The sequence below is a fragment of the Choristoneura fumiferana genome, chromosome 12, assembly GCF_025370935.1.
Source record: "Choristoneura fumiferana chromosome 12, NRCan_CFum_1, whole genome shotgun sequence".
Taxonomy (NCBI): domain Eukaryota; kingdom Metazoa; phylum Arthropoda; class Insecta; order Lepidoptera; family Tortricidae; genus Choristoneura; species Choristoneura fumiferana.
In genome coordinates, this window is record NC_133483.1 from 1,806,819 (window position 1) to 1,829,923 (window position 23,105).

General features: G+C 39.3%; 2 protein-coding genes across 2 annotated transcripts in view; one reads left to right on the forward strand and one right to left on the reverse strand.

Moving 5' to 3' along the window:
- Nucleotides 1-1,248: 1,248 nt before the first annotated feature.
- Nucleotides 1,249-12,026, reverse strand: LOC141433082 (uncharacterized). Its single transcript, XM_074094907.1, has 8 exons — nt 11,419-12,026; nt 10,885-11,072; nt 10,178-10,252; nt 9,245-9,346; nt 7,440-7,541; nt 6,020-6,202; nt 3,789-3,942; nt 1,249-1,391 (listed from the first exon to the last, which is right to left on the reverse strand). The coding sequence occupies exons 1-8, from the start codon at nt 11,630-11,632 to the stop codon at nt 1,282-1,284; spliced, it is 1,128 nt and encodes a 375-aa protein (XP_073951008.1). The 5' UTR covers nt 11,633-12,026; the 3' UTR covers nt 1,249-1,281.
- Nucleotides 12,027-12,125: 99 nt separating this feature from the next.
- Lk6 (MAPK interacting serine/threonine Lk6 kinase) overlaps nt 12,126-23,105 on the forward strand; it is a 78,641-nt gene continuing 67,661 nt past the window's right edge. The window contains exon 1 of the mRNA XM_074094904.1: nt 12,126-12,222. The gene's annotated coding sequence lies outside the window, so the exon portion shown is untranslated. The remainder of the gene's footprint in view (nt 12,223-23,105) is intronic.

Here is a 23,105-nt window from a genome sequence, read left to right on the forward strand (position 1 = left end):
TCGACCACATGCATTGGTTTGGAAGTTCAACCTTATTGCTTTTATAATACGTCACAATATCTATTGGAATTGTTGGAAATACGACAACCTTTAAAAATATACTTTATCCAAGTATGTATTCAATAGCTGCTTTTGATTCTGTGGTAGTATGCTCCAATAAATGGGGCCTATTAAGGGTTCAATGTATTTTTTCTGATTTCTCAATTAAATGACGTTTCGACCTGTTCACCGCCACAAAACAAACGAAGTGACGTGCTCTGTACGCTGAAGAAAAACCAGCGACAAATCAACTTTAACTTATACTCATTGATTGAAACAATGCCGGTGATACATTGCTGAGGTCCATTTCACAATTTTTACCTAGGTTTTCCGCTACAAAGTTCATTAAAATTCACTTTAATTTAAAGTTCACTATTTATCTTATATTTATCAGTTAACTATCTTGATAATTTTCAACCACGTCGACATGGCAGTGCAGCGAAAACCACCCCAAAGCGCGATCCAGTTTCTTCAAGGCCACAAAAAGGTATCTCGAGTGGCGCGGGCAGGCTACCGGTAGCTCATAAAATTATTGAAGGATTCGAGGGTGTCCAGGCTACGATAATAAGTCAGGAAGCGTAACTCAGAACAAATTCCACACAAAAAGTGGCCATACTTTAAACCAAACCGACTTATGATTCAAATAATCATTTTCGAGGTTGCAAATACACGTGCATGTTGATTGGTTAAAATTCAGAAGGATAGCAGGGTTTGTTTTGCTCGCATGATGCAATGACGGATGTCAGTCAAATGACGCACAGGACACGCTTTTAAGCCCCGCCTACTAGGACACGGATGGCCATTTTTATAACGAAGTTGCAATTCCTGATTTATTATTTGGGTCAATCAACTTTTTAGTGTAGTGGTTGCCATGGCAACGTCTCCTGAGTTACTTTTTAAAGCAGTGTGTTTTAAAGTATGATTTAATGGGGTACAAATCCAGAGGCGTCTTCACCTATAGTGCAGGGTGTGCGTTGCACACGGGCGCAGCGGTGTTAGGGGCGCCGGCCGCGGCACTTTGTACCTATTGCATTTTGACCGCGCGCTTCCTAGATGGCGCTAAAATAATAATTGCACACGGGCGCTTCATGGGCTAAAGACGCCGCTGTACAAATCCACTAAAAGTTGGAGGTGTTGTGACAGTTTCAAATTTTTCTAAGCAAGTGTATCACTTTTGCCTCCTGAGTTGACAGAATAACAACACTAAAATGTTGCTTGACGCATTTATTCGTCGTGTCCAGGCTACCGGTAGTAGTGGTGCTGGTTCTGGGGCCAGTGCGGCGGCGCGTGCGACGGCGCGTAGCCGTCCGGCCAGCGCGGGGGCTCCGCCGCCACGCCCGCCAGGCTGCTGCCTGCAAACAACACCCGTATAAGATAACAATTAGGGTTCCGTAGCCAAAATGGAACCCTTATAGTTTCGCCATGTCTATCTGTCTGTCTGTCCGTCCGCGGCTTTGCTCAGGGACTATCAATGCTAGAAAGCTGTAATTTTGCGCGAATATGTATGTAAACTATGCCGACAAAATGGTACAATAAAAATTAAAAAAAAAAATTAAGGGTGGTACATAAACTGGGAGTGTTCTTTTTCTCATCCAACATAGTGTGGGGTATCGTTGGATAGGTCTTTTAAAACCATTATAGGGTTGCTAAACGATTTTTCGATTCAGTGACGTGTTTGCAAAATATTCAACTCTAAAGTGCAAATTTTCATTAAAATCGAGCCCCCCCCCCTCTAAAATCTAAACCGGTGGGTGAAAAAATTCAGGATGGTAGTAATTATATCTAACTTACAAGGAAAACTATAACGGTTAAGTTTTCTTAAGAATTATTAGTAATTTAAGAGTAAATAGCAGCCTAAGGTATAAAATATACCTAAACTTGGAATATTCCGTACAAAATACGAAATCCTTAGGAAAATATTACTTATTTTTTTCGTAATGGCGACGGAGCCCTATTTCGGGCGTGTCCGACACGCTCATGGCCGGTCTAGCAATAAAATTGCATATTTGATTAAAATGCAAATAACATTGACTTTTCGACGGCCTTCACACTAAACTAATCACAATTTGCCCGTTTTGACAGCTGTCATCTCAGTACAGTTTCATTGCAGGTTATAAATTGTACTGGTTTTTTTTCGCACTGTCATCGTTCATCCACCATTACCTCTCATATTTCGTTTTCTAGATTTTTTTTACCGTACAACGGCAAAAACTACTAGACACTGGCAAAATTGTCCTCCAATGGACGGAGCCATATTTTTTTAAAGAAACAACAACAAATTGTACTGAGATGACAGCTCTCAAAACGGGCCTATTACATTGTAATTAGATAAGACTCTTTTTGTTTTGCGAGTGCAAATGAAGTCTTAATATAAAGTCTTCGCATTTCGAATCTAAACGCATTTAAGATTAACGTATTAAGGTGGATAAATGTTTTTTTTATGAAAATCATACATTACATTTCAGACAAGTCAAAAATACACGGGATTCCATGAAACAGAATGATGATCCAAAAAAACGACATCAATTATAATAACAACAAAAATATATCACTGTAGGTATAAAGTTAATTAAATAAAGTCAATAAACGAGTATGAAATATCAATGAATAAAAAAAATATAGTTACAGACTGTGAAAATGTCAAATAAAAACAAAAATAAATAGAAAAATTAAATATGTTATGTCTAAGCAAATGGTACTTAAAGGTATAGATAGACAATAAAAAAAAATCACCAGTCAATTATTTAAAATTAATTTCACTCTACTCTTTTACCGAGTTTTGGTACAAATGTCTAAATATACAATGGTTTGAAACGCCTCATTATCAAAATGTATAACGGTCAAAAAGTATGTAAATGTAAACATGTTATAATGAACAAAAGACAAATCAATTGGATGCCACAAAAACCTAAGAGCCTAAATACATGATAGAAAAAAACGAATAGAAGATAAATGGTCAAGATCTCAAAATAATCAATGGGTTCAAAAATTCCCTTGTCAAATTGTACAAAAGTCAAAAAGTATAATTATGTCAACATGTTTGTAGGGACGAACGACAAAACATTTAGTCAATAGCGTTTTGTACATTTTGGCCCCAGATTATTCTGTCCTGAAAACTTCCAGACACAAAGACATCTGGACCATAGTGAAAGCTGCCTTGGAAACATTTTGAGTAAAAGTGCATGTTGGCCATACCATGTTTTGTCCCTAAAATATTAACACAAATTGACCTGGTGGCACAAAATTTTGTACTTTTTGACAGTGTTTACATCACAACATTCAATGCATTTTGGCATTGGTACCAAAATTACCTGTTACCAAAAGCTTCTGCTCAATTTTCTTAATTTTTTTTTTAACACACGTTGCGACGCATGTACCATCCGCCAAATAAGTTGTCTATCAATTTTTAAGCAAGTTTCTATAATTTAACAAAATGACATGTAATAATGATATTACCAATAAAAGAGTATGAGTATGAGTATGTGTATCAAACGAATATGTCGCTAAAGTCGAACTTTTAAATAATTTATTGAATCAGGCGTTACTTTGCGGAGGTCCATATCAATGAACTAAAAGAATTTCCTTAAGAATTTTAAGTCGACAGACACGTCTATTGGCATTATTGTTTTATGACATGCAAACAATTATCAACTTTAGGGTGGTGGACCACATACTTGGCTGATGGTACAAACTTGTGTTATTTTATCAGTCGCCTAGTACTTGTCAGCGTATCATATAGTTAGTGTTACCTGCGGGCGCCGAGTATGGGGGAGGCGGGGGGTAGGACGCGCCGGTCGCGTAGTAGGGGGGCGGCACGCTCAGGTTGTGCGCCGGTACCGCCGCGCCCGCGCCCGCGCCCGCGCCCGCGCCTGCGCCCGCGCCGCCCGGGACGCCCACCGCCGGCTGACACACATACATTTATCAACAACACAAACATTATTTATAAATTAACTAATTAGTAAAAAAAAAACACATCACGCCTGTATTCCCAAATGGGGTAGGCAGAGCACACGAAACATTACCGCATCGGAGCCACTTTTAGCAATTTTAGGTTTTAAGTTTGACAAAAACGGTGCAATAGTGACAGGTTGCTAGCCTATCGCCTACGGTATACCTTAACCTATATCCTTAGTCGCCTCTTACGGCATCCACGAAAGAAATGGATAGGTGTAATTCTAACCCGACACTACACGGGTAAAAACTTTACTAAAAAAATATTATAATGCCTCAAATCCTACTATCTATCGATCTATCTAATACCTTTAAACGAGCAATTCTTGTACTCGTAAGGTGACCCGGGGCTATTGTAGCTGGGGGATATTGTATCTGAGCCGTCTGATGGCGTCCGTAAGACGCAATGTTCTTCTCGGCCATTTTACGTTGTGTTCGCCAGAAGACTGTCTTCACACAACACACATGAACATGGCGAACATGGCGTCGTAACAGTCTCCAACCACGCCGTAATTACGGTAGATCTACCGTAATTTTTCTAGATCTACCACCTACAGTAGAAATATAATTACGGTGCCCCATTCTACCGTAATTTTGTCAGTGTCCTTATTTCTACAATAGCAACACTTGATTTAGTCAAATATTACCATTTTAATAGGGCAACACTGAAATGAGGGTGCGGTTAAAATACAACCCGCAATTGTCGACCCGGAATGCGCAACAAAAATTGCTCGACCTGACAATTCAAACCTTCATGTCATTGGCATAAGGGTTTCAATTATCAGCTCTGTCATCGGTGTCGCACATTCCAGGTTGAAAAACACGGGGTCGTACACCACCCGCACCCGGGAATAGGCGATTTTTTTGTCTACCGTATTTTTTTTACCATCTACCGTAATTTTGGACCAGCAACACCGTAATTTTGATAGAGAGAGTTGGAGATACTGCGTCGTAAGGACGTCATCAGACTGCTACAATATCCCCCAGCTACAATAGCCCCGGGTCACCTTATATTTATGAGCCGTTTCCGAGATCCCCGAAATATACTGCAACGATTTCGATGAAATTTGGTATGTAGGGATTTTTGGGAATGACAAATCGATCTAGCTTGGTCTTATTGCTGGGAAAACGCATATAAAAGAGTTTTAGCCCGAGCAAAGCTCGGTCGCCCAGATACTAATATTATAAATGTGAAAGTTTGTGAAGATGTTTGGATGTTTGTTACTCAATCACGCAATAACGGCTGAACCGAACTAGATGAAATTCGTTATACAGATAGTTTGAGTCCCGGAGAAGGACATAGGATAATTTTTATCTCGGAAAATTGCATAGTTCCAGCTGGATAGCAATAATCACTAGCGCAAGCGTTGATCGCTATCCTTTGGGAACTATGGAATATTCCAAGATAAGAACTACCCTGTGTCCTTCCCCGGGACTTGAAACTACATCGATCGACAACTAAATCACTTCAGCGGTTTAGACATGAAGAAGTACTTAACAAAAAACAGACTTCGGAACTTTCGTAATTATATTATGAGTGGGATGAGATGCGAAAGTTTGTAAGTCTGTTTGTTTGTTTCTTACCTTTTCACGTCTTAACCGCTGAACCGATTTACATGAAATTCGGTATAATATTTAGCTTCTTTTTTTTTATTTTGCAAATATACTGTTTAGCTACTTTTTAAATTTTACTGTTTAGCTACTATTGGAATTCTAAGATGTAAATGTTATTTTGTTTGCACCTCTGTTCAGCAACTTAACCCCCCGTTTCAAAATCCATTGACTAAATGTATTTGACGGATAGTGTGATGTCGTCTCTGTTTGTTTTGTTCGAATAGATGGAGACGGCATCACATTTATCCGTCAAATAAATTTAATCAATGGATGGTGTGTGTCTAGTAACTTTTGTTTTTATTTCGTTGAGCAATTTTCGTTGCTGACTGTTCTAACAGGGCAGTAGCTCGTAGTATATTGCAGGTATACTGACGGGGTAGTAGCTTGTAGTATAGTATAGTGCAGGTGTACTAACCGGATAGTAGCTGTAATAGCGCTGGTCGGGCGCGGGCGGCGCGTCGTGCAGCGGCACCGTGATGAGATTGCTGCGCGGGTGGCGCTCCTTTCCCCCGCTCCCGCCCCCGCCCCCGCTCCCGCCGCCGCCCGTGGCGCCCGCGGGGTGCGCGTGCGCGCGGGGATCGTTCGCCGCCGGCGCCATCTGACACATACGAAATCTAGATCAAATTCAAACTATGAAAAGATACGTAAAATATACTAAGCGGCAAAAAAAATCTAGCCGTCACCAAAAAATAACAAAATTTAAAAAAAAAACGAAATAGCGAAATTTCCATTACTTAGTTTTTTCCCAAATCCTTTTTTCACAATCGCACTTTTCCCCAATTTTATTGACACAGAAACATAGGTAGGTTGCCTGGAAGCTTAAGCGATAAGGCTGCCGCGCATACCTTGTAATTTTTTCTCTGTGTATCTGTTTTCTGTATCGCTTACTATTTCTGGTGTACCAATAAAGAGTCTTTGTACTGTATTGTATTGTAGGTTTAGGTTATGTTAAGTTTCCATCGGCCCGAAGGGCAGAACTACACTGTGTCTGTGTCGCTACTGTGAAAATAAGCTTCAGTAAAACACCATAGTGGGAAAAAGCATTCAAGAAAAAATGCAAACGGAAAATTTGCTACTAAAAAATAACGCTTCTGGGAAATTGAATGCTATCAGTTGCACACAGCGGGCGTCAAACACGAGTGTCGCGTTTACTACATAGTAAGTAATTAGGGCCTACGTTACCTGACACTGTTTGCTCGGAGCGGGTGGAAACCTATCAAAAAAAAAAAGTAAAACCGACTCCAAAAAAATAACAAAAAATGGAACCAACTACAAAATCCTTGAAAATATTTTACAAGCACTAGGTACCATCAGCCAAATATGTGGTCTACCACCCTAAAGTTGATAATCGTTTGCATGACACAAAACAATAATGCCAATAGACGTGTCTGTCAACTTGAAAGTTCGACTTTAGCGACATATTCATTTGATAGGAACTTGTTTAAAAATTGATAGACCACTTATTTGGCTGATGGTACCTACCAGCTCGAAGTCGGTGCCTCAGCACGAGCCGTCTACCTCATCTACATACTATGGGTTTCAATCGATCCTGCTGGGTCGTACTGAGTAACCGACTTCGAGCTAGTAAGTACCTAGTGCTAGTAAAATATTTTCAAGGATTTTGTACCACAGTTCCACAATTGCTCCACAATTGACTGAGTAATCGGCGAACATACACAAAAAAAATACAATCACTGGAACATAGAACCTCCTCCTTTTTTGAAGTCGGTTAAATATTGTACCAGCATCCGCGCCCGCGCAGTGCACTGGTGCCAGATAGCGTAGGCCCTTGTGAAGTCTGAGGTTGCCAGACTAGCAATAAAAACGTGTGTTACTGTGATGGGTTTGACGACGGCGAGCGCGGGCGGCTCGGGCTCCGGCTTGGGCTCCGCGCCCGCCGACACGTGCCGGTGGTTTATATGCGCCTGCAAATCACGCTGGGGACAAAAATATAAATAGTTAATTTCCGAAAATATAAATAAAAAACACAGTTACATTTATACTGAGCCCTACACTGGGCATCATCATCATCCCAGCCTATATACGTCCCACTGCTGGGCACAGGCCTCCTCTCAGATGAGAGAGCTTGGGCACCTCACACACATCATTGAATTGCTTCGCAGGTATGTGCAGGTTTCCTCACGATGTTTTCCTTCACCATAAAGCTCGTGGTAAATTTCAAATGTAAAAAGTGGGCATGGCAGTGCAAAATTCGAACTTCGTATCTTGCCGTTGCTGACGCTATTATTATTTAATGTGAGAGTGAGAGGGAAGGTACGATGCGAACGATTTTCGAATTTCGTAGTAGCCCCCCCCCCTGTCTCGTGGGGTAAAACAATAACGAACAAACACGAGAGAGAGAGAGAGAGAGAGAGAGAGAGAGAGAGAGAGAGAGAGAGAGAGAGAGAGAGAGAGAGAGACATTTATTTACACATATTCGATACACATAAAAATACATTAGATGGGAAAAATAAAAATAACATCGAATAGTATAAAGTGGACCTCACTCAGCATAATGTTACGGCAAGCCGCAACGCTGTTTTTCAGTGGGACCCATTTAAAAACTAAAACATATAAAAACATACAACACACTATGACGACACGAACGCTAGCGGAAGAAAGTTCGCAAAGAAACTTTCAATCCAGAAATAATGGCAACACTCGATCAGTTTAACCATTTTTGAAACCTCAACAAGTCAGAGCAGGATTGTAGTGACTGCGACTACGAGTTAAGTCTCCACCAGAGCCCCGCGAGAAATGTGTTTGTTATGGACATATAGAAACGCTAGAGTTACTTATGGTCGCTGGGGCGAAGTGTCTGCGGCTTGGCCCAAAGTGGCGAAGCTTTCGCGAATATTCGGCTACACACATCGCGATAAAGCGAATGTTCGCGTTGTGTGTCCCTAGCATTAGCCAAAGCCTCCCAGCACGGCATAGCACTACAACGTTGGTCACTCGATGTGTCCAGCTAATGGCCAACATGCGTCTATAGTTCTATATTCTGAATGCTTCCGGAGTTCTTTTTTAACTGTCTAAACCTCACATCCATAAAGACCATTGAAAGTATTGACTAATAACTCAACTTTTACGACTGATACAAGTTCTTATTAAGCACCGCTTTTTATCGACGTTATCGATAAAAAAAATATGTTTTTTATTATTTATGTTACTTTAATACATAATTGTAAATATATTTTTGCAACAAATATTATTATAAAATACTTTATATTGGCTATAGTAAGAACTGAAGGAATACAAAATAATATTTTCTCTTTTATTTTATCAAACAAACTACCTAACGTGGTCTCAGAGGGATGTTTTCTCAAGTTATAAAATATATAGGTATTCGCAATATTAGTGATTTCAATAAAGCAATTTAAATGGATTAAACTTTCCGATATTTTGAACTTAACTATTTGAAAAAAGTATGTATCATCGGAAAGTTTGAGGTTTTATTTTATAAAAACATTAATAAAAAAAACTATTGATTTGTCGATAAAAAGCGGTGCTCTCTCTCCCTACAATCTGTCAATAGCCGCACGCAAAATTCCGGGCCTTAGTTCTTAAACTCAGGTCACATCTTACTGGTAATAGCCTGCCTTTATAATCTAATGTAAATCAAGAATCAAAATAGGTTTACCTGTGAGAGGTAAGTCCTTCGGCAGCCAGTGTTGCCGTAGCGAGTTCCAGAGTGTGTGCACATGAAAACTGTGCCCAGTCCTGTCTGCTCTACTCTTAACACCTGTAAATTATCGTTAATAAAATAAATATTATCTTAATAACTCATAACAATAAGCAAGAGAATGTTTCAGCGGGTAAAAAAACAATCATTCTCTATTTAAAAACCTTTGGGATGGACTTTTTAGGGTAGATGTCTACTCTCTCCAATAAAGTTATGCATGCATGAAGCTTCCTCTTTGTTATCAATGGTTGATTATTTAAGTATAATAGGGCCCACATACAAAACGAAAAATCAATCCTACAATCAAACTTCACAGGTGTGATTCATCGTAAATTCTTACGCCACTACTTTATCGTAGCGATCTTTACTTCAGTTCCGATGGCGATCGCCGATGCAATAGCGGGTGTGGGTTTAATTATAGCCGTAATTCATCCGTTTCCAAATTTGATACTGTTCCGTGCAATGGTACAGTCACCAGCACCAATATCTGACACAACAGATGTGCATAAATATCTGATACAACTCTATTTCTAGGGCCGGAAGGATGTGTCACATATTTTTGCACGCTCCGCTGTGGCAGATATAAATGCTGGTGACTGTACAATTTAAAAAAAACATACAAAACTTTAGCTTTCCCACACAATACGATAAACAGTACCGGTGGAATGATGCAGTCCGATTGTTAGGATTTTTCGTAGCGTCTGTAGGCTCTATTACAGATAGCGCGCGAGTTGAATGCAGAGCTCAGGAATGCGATAGTATTACGTACAACCTTATTAGAATGAATGTAGACGAATTTATAAAAGAAAAGTTATTTTAATTTTAAATTTTTTTTTTTTTAACCTTTTTGACTGCATTCAACTTGCACGCTATTTGTAGTCAAAAACTTGCCTTCTCTCTGCAGCGTGGGCAATGTGTGTGATCGGACCTCGCGCAAGAAAGACAGAATACGTGTTTGCATGGTATCTGAAACAGATTATTATTATTTATAATTTTTTATAATGCACAGGCAGCTAATAGTAAACTTTTTGTAGTCACGGACCACTTTCACAAATAAAACAATTCCACAGACCTGTCATTTTTTTTTTAATTTTTAATAAATATGTTAATAGACTGACCCATATACACACTCTATGGACTGACCTACTGCGGACCCCTGATTGATATACACATGCTAGGGGTCCGTGGACCCCACTTAAAGAAACCCTGCCCTAGAAGATTGTAATGAAAGTAACATCAAAGATTTTGTTACTTTTGCTACTACTCCTGCAGCAAAACAAACATGATTAAGAAATTTAAAAGAATCTATATGCTGACGTGACCTTTCATATGCTTTGTCCTGGATCAGTCCAAAATTTGAGGCTATCTTTTTGTATTTTTATCTTAATTCCCATTCATTATTAATATTTTAATATTATTTGAAGTAAAGGAGGCTAGAATGCAGGTTTTTTTACATTCAGCATATTATTATGAAAAATTATGACACTGGTTCTTCTCCCAAAACACCGGAGATCCTCTCAACCAATATACTCATAGTCAGGGTCAATGATAGCAGAGCATACATATAATAGAAAAAAAAAAACACCTTTTCTACTAACCATTCTACCATAGATAAGAATAGGCTTTGAGCATATATCACAGCAATATATCATAGGGTTCAGGACTTTCTCCCCAATGAGTGTGGCTCGGTGACTCCAGTCCAGCCTCAGCATAGGTTCGGGGGGGCCTCGCTGCAGCGTTGTGAACACAGGGGCTTCTAATTGGGATATGTCTGATGGTACCTCCACTGGAATGAGAAAATATGGTACCTACTGCAGATTATCAGAATACAGAATATTCAACACTAATTTATGTCTGCGGCTTTATTACCTACTCTGTGATAATTTAAGTATTTTTTGCCTTGACACTGAAATGTTAAAATTATGTATGTAAAGTATGTTTGGGAATTGCACACTTTCAAAACATGACATAAAATCAACATAATTGAATGCCCAGATAAAGGAATTCATAAATCATTACTTACTGACTACCTTTATTACTATATTATGATGATGTTTACTGTGAATACTGTGATTTGTGTTGCTTACTGAATGGAAAATAGACTAACTGTTATTCTAGTGTAATGTACTTACATTTGGGAGGTTCGACTTGTTCAACTTCCTCCTTAGGAGGCTCTTCGATTACGGACTCCTCCTGGTCTTGCGCAGTTTCCTCAACGGAGCACTCTTCTTCATCAGATGACATCACTTTTGGGACCTTTTTGCCCCGACCGCGGCCTCTCCCTCGACCGCGGCCGCGGCCCCTGCCTCGGCCACGGCCACGGGCATTTCTTTTCTCACTATTCATTTAAAATTAACACAGAAACTAACTGTTATTTGCCGTCAAAACGGCGATATTAGTTTTGTTGACACTTAACCTCTATTACAAAGATGTAAGTAGTGTTCAAGTTTTGATAAGAATTTAAGGACTAAAGGTAAACTTTTAAATGTTTCACAAAGTAATAGCACGTAAAAGAAATAGGAATGCGAACCTAAATAATGTCTGTGATTTTCGGGACGCAACCTACTCAAACTAGGTTCAGTCAAATTGAGGCGTTTTTCAATTATCTGTCAGTCAACCAACACACTTCCTACAAGCAAAAAATGTAAGCTGTACCTTAAAAAAAGTTTGTGAGAAATTGAACTGTGTATATCGGCTATAATGAGGTCCCAACAAACAAACCCTGTGCCCGCACGGAACCCGTTACACATAAAATTTGCATTCTATATCATATTGTCTATGGATAAATTTTGAGCAACAAGTTTTGACATGTCAACGAAATTTGAATTCACCGCTCCAATTCAGCACGTTAGCCGGAAGAAAATCTTAGGTTTTCTTCCCCGTTTATCACGAGCAAATGAAGGATAATGGGTGAAATAAAATATCCAGTTACCTTGGTAAGTGGAAATACTTAATATTTTACCTAATTTAATTGTTTTAATGGGTCACAATTCTATTTGTATGTTTTGCCTTTGAAACGGAGAAAATCATGTGACAATCATTTATGTTGATTTTTAACAAATTTTCACTGATTTACGTCGATGATACCTCTTGCCAACAAATATTAGTTGGTGCTCCTCACATGATACCGTTTTACCGGTACGTCCCACATCTGTAAACATTATTTTTATTTGAGGTTAGAAGAAACGTAAATAAACAAGTAAGCACATAAGTAAGCGATAAGTAGCTAGATGTCGCCGCATCGACACCGTAGACAAAAAAACAATTCTTTATTTGTGTTTTTAAATTGTTTGATCCGAAATAATTATGAGGATCAGTTGGAAAGAGACATTTTGCCTATACAAAAATCAGTATTTAACCCAAAATAAGCTATTGCTTATAGTACAGTCGAAGGCATAAATATCTACAAACCATTGAGTCTATGAGTGAGATTATGTAAACACCAACCTTATGGTAGTGGAATAGGGGTGTATAGATGACATTAGGTTGATTGGTAAATTATCATATAAATAGTTTTTTGACACACAACTCACTATCACTTGTTTTTATATTTATACTGACCACTCAAAACCCTATGATGTTCCAACTATTTCTTCTCAGTGGTCCTCAATGGATTATGAACTCTCACACTGCATGATAAAGTTCAATTTTGTGTACAAGCAGGCATAGTGTTAGAATGTACCTATTATAAATTCTACAAGCCCTTTGTATGTCCCTAATGAGGAATAACAGGAACACTTGTTTATCATCATCAAACAAGACTTTACTGCAAGTGATCTTTGAAAACTAGTTACATTATGCTATACTTATTACTTAAGTTACATTGTGCCAACACTTCGCTAGTAATCAGCTGCAAAATACATGACCATCTTGGTCAAGTGCAACATTAGTCATTATATTTCACGTTTGTGCGACTTTTGTTTTGGTTCTAGTATAAGTTCTGAGCCTGCCTACATCCTATTTTATTTACCACAAGTCTGTAGATATTATGGGACAAATGAGTAGTACCAGTGGCATAGCGTGGACTAATGTAGACATAGGCCAAGTTGTATCAGCAAGGCCCCTTTTCTATGGTTGCATCGCATTTAAAGAGGCCTTGTTAGGCCCTTTTAAGTGCGAGGCCGTGGGCGAGGGTCCACTTCGCCCACGCCTAGCTACGCCGCTGAGTAGTGCCTATGGAATACAGCTCAGGTAGGTAACGCTAATGCGGATCCTGTGGCATTTCTATGGCATCCGCAAATAGCAAGAGAGGGAATACTGGTAGGTTTTGAACGGGTAGGCCTTTCCTTTCATTACACACCGCATTATTCACACTCCGCATTGTCCCCACCCCACTACGCGGTCGTATGGTCTGTGCATTTTTTTATTTGACTGGATGGCAAACGAGCAAGTGGGTCTCCTGATGGTAAGAAATCACCACCGCCCATAAACATCTGCAACACCAGGGGTATTGCAGATGCATTGCCAACCTAGAATCCTAAGATGGGATACCTCAAGTGCCAGTAATTTCACCGGCTGTCTTACTCTCCACGCCGAAACACAACAGTGCAAGCACTGCTGCTTCACGGCAGGATTAGCGAGCACGATGGTGGTAGCAATCCGGGCAGACCTGCATTTTCGTAGTGAAGAAAAAAAAAAAGTGCGTCTGCTGCCGGCGGGTGCGCGTGCGACGGTGCCTGCCTAATTTGCGAGCCAGTGGTAGAACCTAAAAGTTGACAAATCATGACATATTTTTTAACTGTCCAGCTCTTGACCCTTAAGTACCACACTTGATGGTATGCAGATGAGGTCGAATATCAGTAAGTACTTGCGCCATTTTCAAATTTTAAGGACCAAGGGTTGGGACTAGTGTTGATGGCCATGCCAACCAGAACTTTTTCTTTGCACAGTATCTGGACGGCCGTCACGGCCGAGCTTCGCTCGGACTTCTTTTTAGGGTAACCAAACGGAACCATTATAGTTTCGCCATGTCTGTCTGTCTGTCTGTCTGTCCGTCCGCGGCTTTGCTCAGAGACTATCAATGCTAGAAAGCTGTAATTGTTCGATACAGCGCCATCTATAGTTCATCTGCTGAACTAGATAGCTTGCTAATTAATCAAAATGATCGATGCCCGTTGACATTCATGTACCTCAGCAGTTACAAAATAAAACACAAAATGTGGTGGCGCTAGTATCGCGCATCAATATAAATAAGGTTTTTAAGTTTGTTTGTCACTGTTCCATTGCAATCGGCTTCGGAGTAAAAAGTCCAAAAACCAACCGGTCTCTCATTTCGGGCACCCAACTTTACAGTAATTTTGCACGAATTTTTGACGATTTTTTGTAGAGTAGTGTGGGGTATCGTTGGATAGGTCTTTTAAAACCATTAGCGGGTTGCTAAAACGATTTTTCGATTCAGTGATTTGTTTGCAAAATATTCAACTTTAATTGCAAATTGCAATTTTTCATTAAAATCGAGCGCCCCCCCTCTAAAATCCAAACGGGTGGGTGGAAAAATTTGAAAAATTCAAGATGGTAGTAAGTATATCAAACTTACAAGGAAAACTGTAACGGTTAAGTTTTCTTAAGAATTATTAGTAGTTTACTTAATTTTTTCGTGATGGCTACGGAACCCTATTTCTGGCGTGTCCGACACGCTCTTGACCGGTTTTTTTACGCCTCCGTACATTTAATTGGCGAAACGGAATCCTTATAGAATCAGTCTATAGCTTTTAAGTTGCCTAGTCAAAAAAAATACAAAAAAAACCGTAATTTTAAAAATAAATAAGAAAAGAGGGGAAATATAACCAATACCCTCCCTCTCTATTATCTCGCCAACAACTGGGCTTGAAATTTTGAAAAATAAATATAGTAAGTAGTACTTTACCTACCTATTATAGATTACAGGAATTCCTACAAGACACGCGTAGTTTAAATATGGGAGGCACGATTAAAACATTTCGTCACACGGAACACTACGCGAGATCGACTCGCACTCGTCTGGTGTACATACATTACATTTATTGTCCGTTTTTTCTTCTGAAACATCTGATTAAGCATGACTAAGCATTAACATGAGTTCAGAGAACCAATAGAATGTTTTATGCTCTATTCATTATAATTCCATTGTATAATTTAATTTGTGTATCTTAAATCATTCATGAGGTCAATGTCATCGCCCCCTAAATTCTAACCAGTGGATTTGTATTCAATTAAACTTGTTTTCGCCGAGGAGATAGTTTGAATATAAAAGCAGAATGAGATATTGCACAATAATAATTTAGTTTTCTTTATTGATCGCTTAAAGTTGAAAATATACTGAGCGCAGCGGTACAAAATTTGGCCCACTCTATATACAAAAGTACCTGCCACTGCATACATTTGAGGGCCAGATTTTTTGCCGCTTTAGATATTATTTTCGATTGCTTCAGTATTGGCTCTGTGCACGACATCAGCGCCACCTAGCGTCCGCAACTTTTTTGCTCTGATGCTCTGACGTTTTGAAATTTCATAGCGACATTGTGACCAAAATCAAACCTATAACGTATTCATTTATAATACAAAATTACTGTGATACCGTAATTTGGGTGGACAAAAGGTTGTGAATTCATTTTTGGTCATTAAAATTAAATGAGGTAAGTAAAATTTATTCAATAAGTGTGTTTTATTTTCGTTATGTCAGGGTTTGTTTACTTCATGTTTAGTTGTACTTTAACTGTAAAGAAGAAGAAAAGATAAAGCTACCTTATTGGTTTCTTTGAATAATAGTAAAATTATATAATTGCTCTTATATCGGTAGTAATAAATTAAATATCGTTTCAGATGAGTATCATTTTGAAGATCGGTTTTGTGAGTATCAGTCAATATAAAATTTCAACCACAAACCGTTTCATAAGAAAAATTGTTGCTGGACATGTCCGAGATGTAGAGGAATTAAGAACAAAACAGGGACAGCGTTCAATAATTCAAGCTCGCATCATAACACAAACATCTTTTACTAAAATAAGGTAGTTAAAGTCTATACAAATTGCTTTGTTACTGACAGATTCATATGACTATGACAGATGACAGAGCCAGAACTATTTCTACTTTTGGCCACCATGAGAGCACTGCGATAGATTTCATCACCCCCACCTAGTACTTCGCACCCTCCCAATACCCCCTATAGGGGCATCATATTCAGGGTAAGTGCGAATTTAACCTAGTTCGGGTGTGTGTGTGTGTGTGTGTATAAGTACGGTCGTATATGGTACGGCATGTTAGGGAGCGCGATACCCCTATCTCCATTCCTAGTATGATGTATGAGTAATCATGATCAGCCGGAAGACGTTGAACAAGGCCCCCCCCCCCCTTAAAACGTCTTAATGATCATGAACGACAACTCGCCTCTTGCATGCACCGGTTTCCCGCAATTCTCGCGACGTCGTTAATCCACCTAGTGGGAGGCCTTGCCTACGTTTCGTCTTCCAGTTTATAGTTGCCACTCGAGAACCTTTCTCTTCTCCGCCAACGGTTATGTTCTTCTAGCGATGTGACCCGTCCATTGCCACTTCAACTTGCATATTTTTCGAGCTTTGGCGATGACTTTAATGGTGATTTTCCACCGGCGAGGCGAGACGAGACGAGGCGAGCCGAGAATTGAAATTTGTATGCATTCTCGCGCGCCCGCCGCGGGCGCTGCCATCGTCTCGTCTCGTCTCGTCTCGCCGGTGGAAAACCACCTTAACTCTTCTGTGAATTTACAAACATGAACTTACGTACGGATTATACGAAATAGAAATCGTTCATCCAATAGAATAATGACATTATTTACAAAAAAACAAGTTTTAGATTTTTAATTTACGGTTTGATAATCTTTAAATCACTTTTTAGGGTTCCGTAGCCAAAATGGCAAAAACGGAACCCTTATAGTTTTGCCGTCCGTCCGACCGCGGCTTTGCTCAGGGACTATCAATGCTAGAAAGCATTAATTTTTCACGAATATATATGAAAACTATGCCGATAAAATGGTAAAATAAATAAATTAAAAAAAAAATTATGGTACCCATAGACATAAAGTGGGGGTGATTTTTTTTCTAAAAATAAAAAAATCTGAAATATTTAGGATGATAGTAATAACGGTTAAGTTTGCTTGAAAATTATTAGTAGTTTAAAAGTAAATAGCAGCCTAAGGTATAAAATTTATCTAAACTAGGAAGATTCCGTATAAAATACGAAATCATTAGAAAAATATTACTTATTTTTTTCGTAATGGCTACGGAACCCTTTTTTGGGCGTATCCGACATGCTCTTGGCCGGTTTTTTAAGTAATCGTCGCACACAAAGCAATTGTGTCGATGGCCTGTTGGATGAGCGAAATGTAGAGTGCAATATCTGACACAACAAGCGTGCATAAATCCAATACGACTCTATTTCTAGGGCTGGTCCTGGTAGGACCTGTCAGATATTTTTGCCCGCACCGCTGTGGCAGATTAAAGGCAAGTGTCTGTATTTCAAACTTATTAAAGCCGATAAACACCTGTTACTCCCAGAGTTAATAGAACCCATTGAACTTCTGTTTATTAGTCCCATAGCAATAAAAGTTCATGATTTACAACCTCATTCAGATTCCCGTCATGTTGGCGTTGCGGTGAACAAAAGCACACAAAGCTTCGCGGGTTCGACACTACATTTTTATGATTCGGCTGCCGTATGAAGCCGCGACGTGATGTTCGTTTTAATCAATCAAGTTCTGCATTACTACGAGAATGTAAATATTTAATAGAAACGCTTTGTTGACACGTAGTGATAGATTTGTTTCAGGTTATCTGAGATTTTACTGAATGAAGGATCGTAAAACACACTACCGAAATCGCGACTCCCTTAGAAGGACAACTTTCTTTGAAGCACTTCTCAAAAAGCGCATTTCCAAATAGGTATGCAGGTCTTTGTCTTTGATTATATACAACACATGTCTGTGTACTTTTCAATTTGGTTTATTTTCCCAGAAACTTTTTCTTTCACACTTCTTTGATACAAGGGTATTTTCACCATTTTCGAGAAATTGTTCTTTTTTAAATGTTTTGAAAGTGTAGGTACATTTTGAAGTTTGGGGAGAGGCTGCAGTAGGTACCTACAGAGATCTCTATCCGGGCATATGTATGTAGTATGTACCTGGGGAGGGGACCGAAGTCCTAAGGAAGCTCACTAGATGGCGCTAGGAGTCGCTACTGAGAGAGGATGTGTTTTACAAAATCCTAAGCCAATCATAATTATGTTTAGAGCGCTTTCACATATAGGCTTTTGCGTCGCTAGCGACAGCCGCGCTTCACAGTATCTGCCACCGCTAGCTCGGAGCGCTGCAGTCGCGCTTCTGTCGCGCGGCCGTCGCGCTGCAGCTGCGCTGCGCCTGCGCTACTTAAATATGTATGATACGCAGCGCGACTCAGAAGTAGTGTTGCGCATAGTAGTTCACTACTAGGAGCGCTCGGTTTAGTTCGCCGCTCCTCAACGAACTAGTTCACTCTTTTGGGTCGAAATCAGAGAAAGGATTCACTATCTTTTGTAGTTATTATTTTGCTTATACTTTTTGCATTGCACTAAAGTCGGTTTTTAGTATATCAATTCTTTTGGCGATAAAACGTTGATTGTTTTCGGCTCCGGTAATGCCGCGCCGCGCTCTTCGTTTTCTCCCGCTCCTCTATTACAGTACATACAGTTCGTTCGGTCTTGGTCTTACTCATCGTATGAACTGAACTAAGGAGCGAGCGGTCTGGGAACTAGTTTGCGTAGTTCGTGTGCGGGAGCGTTCTTACGATACGACCTATATAGTTCGTTCGCGAACTACACAACCCTACTCAGAAGCGCTACAGTCGCGCGACAAAACGCCGGTGTACAGGGTATGTGAATGACAATTTGAAGAGAGTTACCTTGTACGCCACGCTCAATATGACAAACAGTAAACATCATCATGATAAAGTGGTACGGACCGGATCGAAATCCCTCTGTTTATTTCGACAACTGGCTTGTTTTGCCGATTTTATATATAGTGCTTACCCGCAGCTTCGCAGACTTAAATCATTAGATCGAACCCAGCAGCTGAATTGAAATTTTTATTAAAAAGCAGTTTTAAAAATTACCATGGGAATTCCCGAAAATGAAATCGTTGTTTCCCTATCACGTGAGAATATCGGAGTAAAAAGTAGGCTATGTTTTATTCCAGATGTCCAGCTATCTACATACCAAATTTCATGACTCTAAGCCTAGCGGTTATTATTTCGAGGTTTTATCCCTATGCCGTGGAAACATCGGGATAAAAAGTAGCCTATGTGTTATCCAGACGTCCAGCTACCTAGGTACATACCAAATTTCATGACTAAGCCCAGCGGTTGTTAGTAGAGATTTTATCCTTTTGACGGTCGGTGACCACTTCTGCATTTGGCCACTTCTGCATTTGACCACTTCTGGATTTGACCACCTCTGGATTTGACCACTTCTGGATTTGACCACCTCTGGATTTGACCACTTCTGGATTTGACCACTTATGGATTTGACCCCTTCTGGATTTGACCACTTCTGCATTTAACCCCTTCTGGATTTGACTACTTCTGGATTGGATCAAATGTCAAACGATGACATTATCTATACCTATAAGAACAGTACCGTGACTGACTGACTGTCAGACAGACAACGCACGGCCGAAACCCTTTTGACCGGGCAAAAGCTAGTATTATATATTTGTCTTATTTTTAAAACTGCGGCATATTTCAGACCTTGCTGTGTCTTTAGTAATTTGAAAGCCTCGTAATACAATTGGACTTTCTTTACTATAGTGGAACATAAAGTGAAGAAAGACGTGTTAGAGAAAAGTGGAAGGGAAACAACAAAGATTCTATGTTAATTTAATATGGACAGAAATAAAATGTCATCACTAGACATAAAATGAACTACCCTTAGTAAAAGTAACAAATATCTTTGAATTTGCATCAAAAACGTTTTAAATTAATTATTTCCTTGAGGAAATATATGTTCGAAATAGAGTCGTTTTCTAATTCTTGCAAAAGATGCCTCAATTTTTTATCGAAGTGGATGTCTTTGCCTTTTTTCATACATTTTTGTTAAAATGATAAAAACAGGTTGTTAACTGGCAGTTCGGAAAAACTGTTTGTACAGCGTTCATTACTACAATTTCACGGTCGCATTTAAAATTCTCGATTACTGCTCCCAATTTATCTTTTACCAATTTAAAAAATCGTTCATAATGTAGCTTCACTTTTATTAGGGAGCAACGCATAAATTACTGGGATGACATTTGTGGCAGTTTCATTCGAGCACAGATCAAGATGCAAGGTATACAACTGATAAAATACAGCAGGCACACATCGAAAGGTCCCGTCACCAAAATACATTATTTTCGTTTCAACATTCTTAACAATTTTTCTTGCGATTCTCGAACAAAAACTTATTATTTTATCCGTAACTCTATCTTCAACAACATTATCCTGCGATTCTTAGATTGGACGAGTTTATTATTAAAACATGTGTTAACGTGGGAGGGAATGTTTAAGCGTCTTAAATGTCGGAAGGTTTTTTGTTTGCTTACTATATAAATGAAAGCTGGTTAAATCAGAGACTGGTCAAATCCAGAAGCGGTCAAATGCAGCAGTGGTCAAATCCAGAAGTGGTCAAATCCAGAAGTGGTCAAATGCAGAAGTGGCCAAATATAGAAGTGGCCAAATACAGAAGCGGTCAAATGCAGAAGTGGCCAAATGCAGAAGTGGTCAAATGCAGAAGTGGCCAAATGCAGAAGTGGTCACCGACCGTCAAAAGGGATTTTTTTTATCCCTATCCCGTGGGAATACGGCATAAAAAGTATCCTATGTTTTAATCCAGGATATAAACTAACTTTTTGAAAAATTTGGTCCAAATACCGTCCAGTACGAGAGTGAGAAGGACGGTCGATACGAACGAACTTAGATTTTTGAATTTCGTAGTAGCCCCCTGGTCCCTTTCGGCGTCCATAATGATGATAAATTATAAGCTCTCGCTTTGCTCTGGTGGGCTTTAAGACAGCGTGGGCGCCCGAAGCATTCCACGGAGTTGCTTGGTCCTATGACATTTTGAAGTACAAACTAGCGTGACTACTTGTGCTAATCCTCTCTATCCCAACCTATATACGTCCCACTGCTGGGCACAGTACTCCTCTCAGAATGACAGGGCTTGGGCGTCGCCCACACCATTTAAATGCCTGGAAGGTTGTGCAGGTTTCCTCACGATGTTTTCCTTCACCGTAAAGCTCATGCTCGTGCTAATTAATTATACATTCAAAAATGTATGACTATCTGCTTGTACGCTGCTTGTTGCTTTAAATTCAAAATTATAATTCGTTTATTCATCAAACAGCATAATAGGTACCAATCAACCAAATCAACCAATACCAATCAAACATTGTCTATATTGATGACTTTTTGCTATATCCCCCATCTTTGTCAAGTGTATCAGCTCAAAATAAGGCACCAAATGGTGCCTACCATTTCACTGGAAGGTTTAAATTTATGCAATATTGGCATACCTTGCAACGCACACGAAGTCCCCGATACTATTTACTTGGCTTAACAACAGTACCGGTTTAATCCGGTACCGAAAGCGAACAATAACTAGTGTCAATATATTAGAGGCCGTTTTGTCCCTTTTAGTTCACAGATATGTAAAAATAGACAACGCATGCATGTTCCTCGCGTGCCCGTTTTGCGAAAGTAGCATTGTGCTTGCTTAGCACATCCGTTGCTAATATAATAAGTTATTCATCATCTCGGTCTACATACAGTCAATGCTGGGCGCAGGTCTCACTACAGAATGAAAAGGCTTTGGCCGTGGTTTCCACGCGGACCCAACAGTAAGTTATTGTAATAACCGGCTATTGCCCGCGACTCCGTCCGTATAGAATTCGTTTATCGATATCCCGCAAGAATTAGATACCTAAACAATTAAGATTGGTTTTTTGGAATCTTTTTGTATTTTTTATTTCAATTCCAAATTTTTACTTTTACGGTCATCCCGTAAAACCTAAATTGAAAATACAAACTGAAATATAGATGCACAGAAAAACCAGAAAAATAAGACCATCCTGGGAATCGAACCCAGGTCCTCGGTATTCCGTACCGCGTGCTATACCGCTACACCACTGATGGTCAACGGTACCGACACGAATTTCCCCTATGCACCTCATATCTCAGCTTGTTTGTTTCTTATATAGCCACTTAAGCAGTGACGCTAGCGACATCTATGCCGTAGCCCTCATCGAGAAACTTTTTCGGCACTCCATTGGAACTAACCGCTCACCCGGACAAGAGATATCGTTACTAAGCAATCAAATTAAGATTGGTTTTTTGGAATCTTTTTGTATTTTTTATTTCAATTCCAAATTTTTACTTTTCCTAAACAATTTTTCGAAAAAAACTATCCTATGTCTTTTCCCGGGGCTCAAACTGTCTGTATATAGCATTTCACCTAAATCGGTTCAGCTGTTTGACGTGATAAGGTAACGAACAAACAAACAGACTTACAAACTTTCGCATTTATAATATTAGTGTGGGATATAAATATTTTTTTAATGCAAGATTTGTGCTGTGATTTTTGTTGACTGGTCTGGCATTTCTGTCCAAACGACATATCCATACTAAATTTCAAGTAAATCCACACTACAAGTGGTTGAAATTCCACTGGCTAGATTTTTGAATACATTGCTAGAAACAGATATCCGCGTTATCTATTTCTACCAATGTCTGTGATATGAAAACTATCGATCGCATAGAAAAATATGTGGTATAAGTACATATTATTATTTTGTTGTTTTAAAGAA

What these genes read in the sequence shown, in the direction of transcription:
- LOC141433082 (XM_074094907.1), bottom strand. Translation starts at nt 11,632, where the DNA reads ATGAATAGTGAGAAAAGAAATGCCCGTGGCCGTGGCCGAGGCAGGGGC. An exon ending in GCCCACGCTGCAGAGAGAAG is followed by an intron (nt 9,347 to 10,177) that starts GCAAGTTTTTGA and finishes GATAATTTACAG; the next exon opens with GTGTTAAGAGTAGAGCAGAC. An exon ending in CCGTCGTCAAACCCATCACA is followed by an intron (nt 6,203 to 7,439) that starts GTAACACACGTT and finishes CGTATGTGTCAG; the next exon opens with ATGGCGCCGGCGGCGAACGA.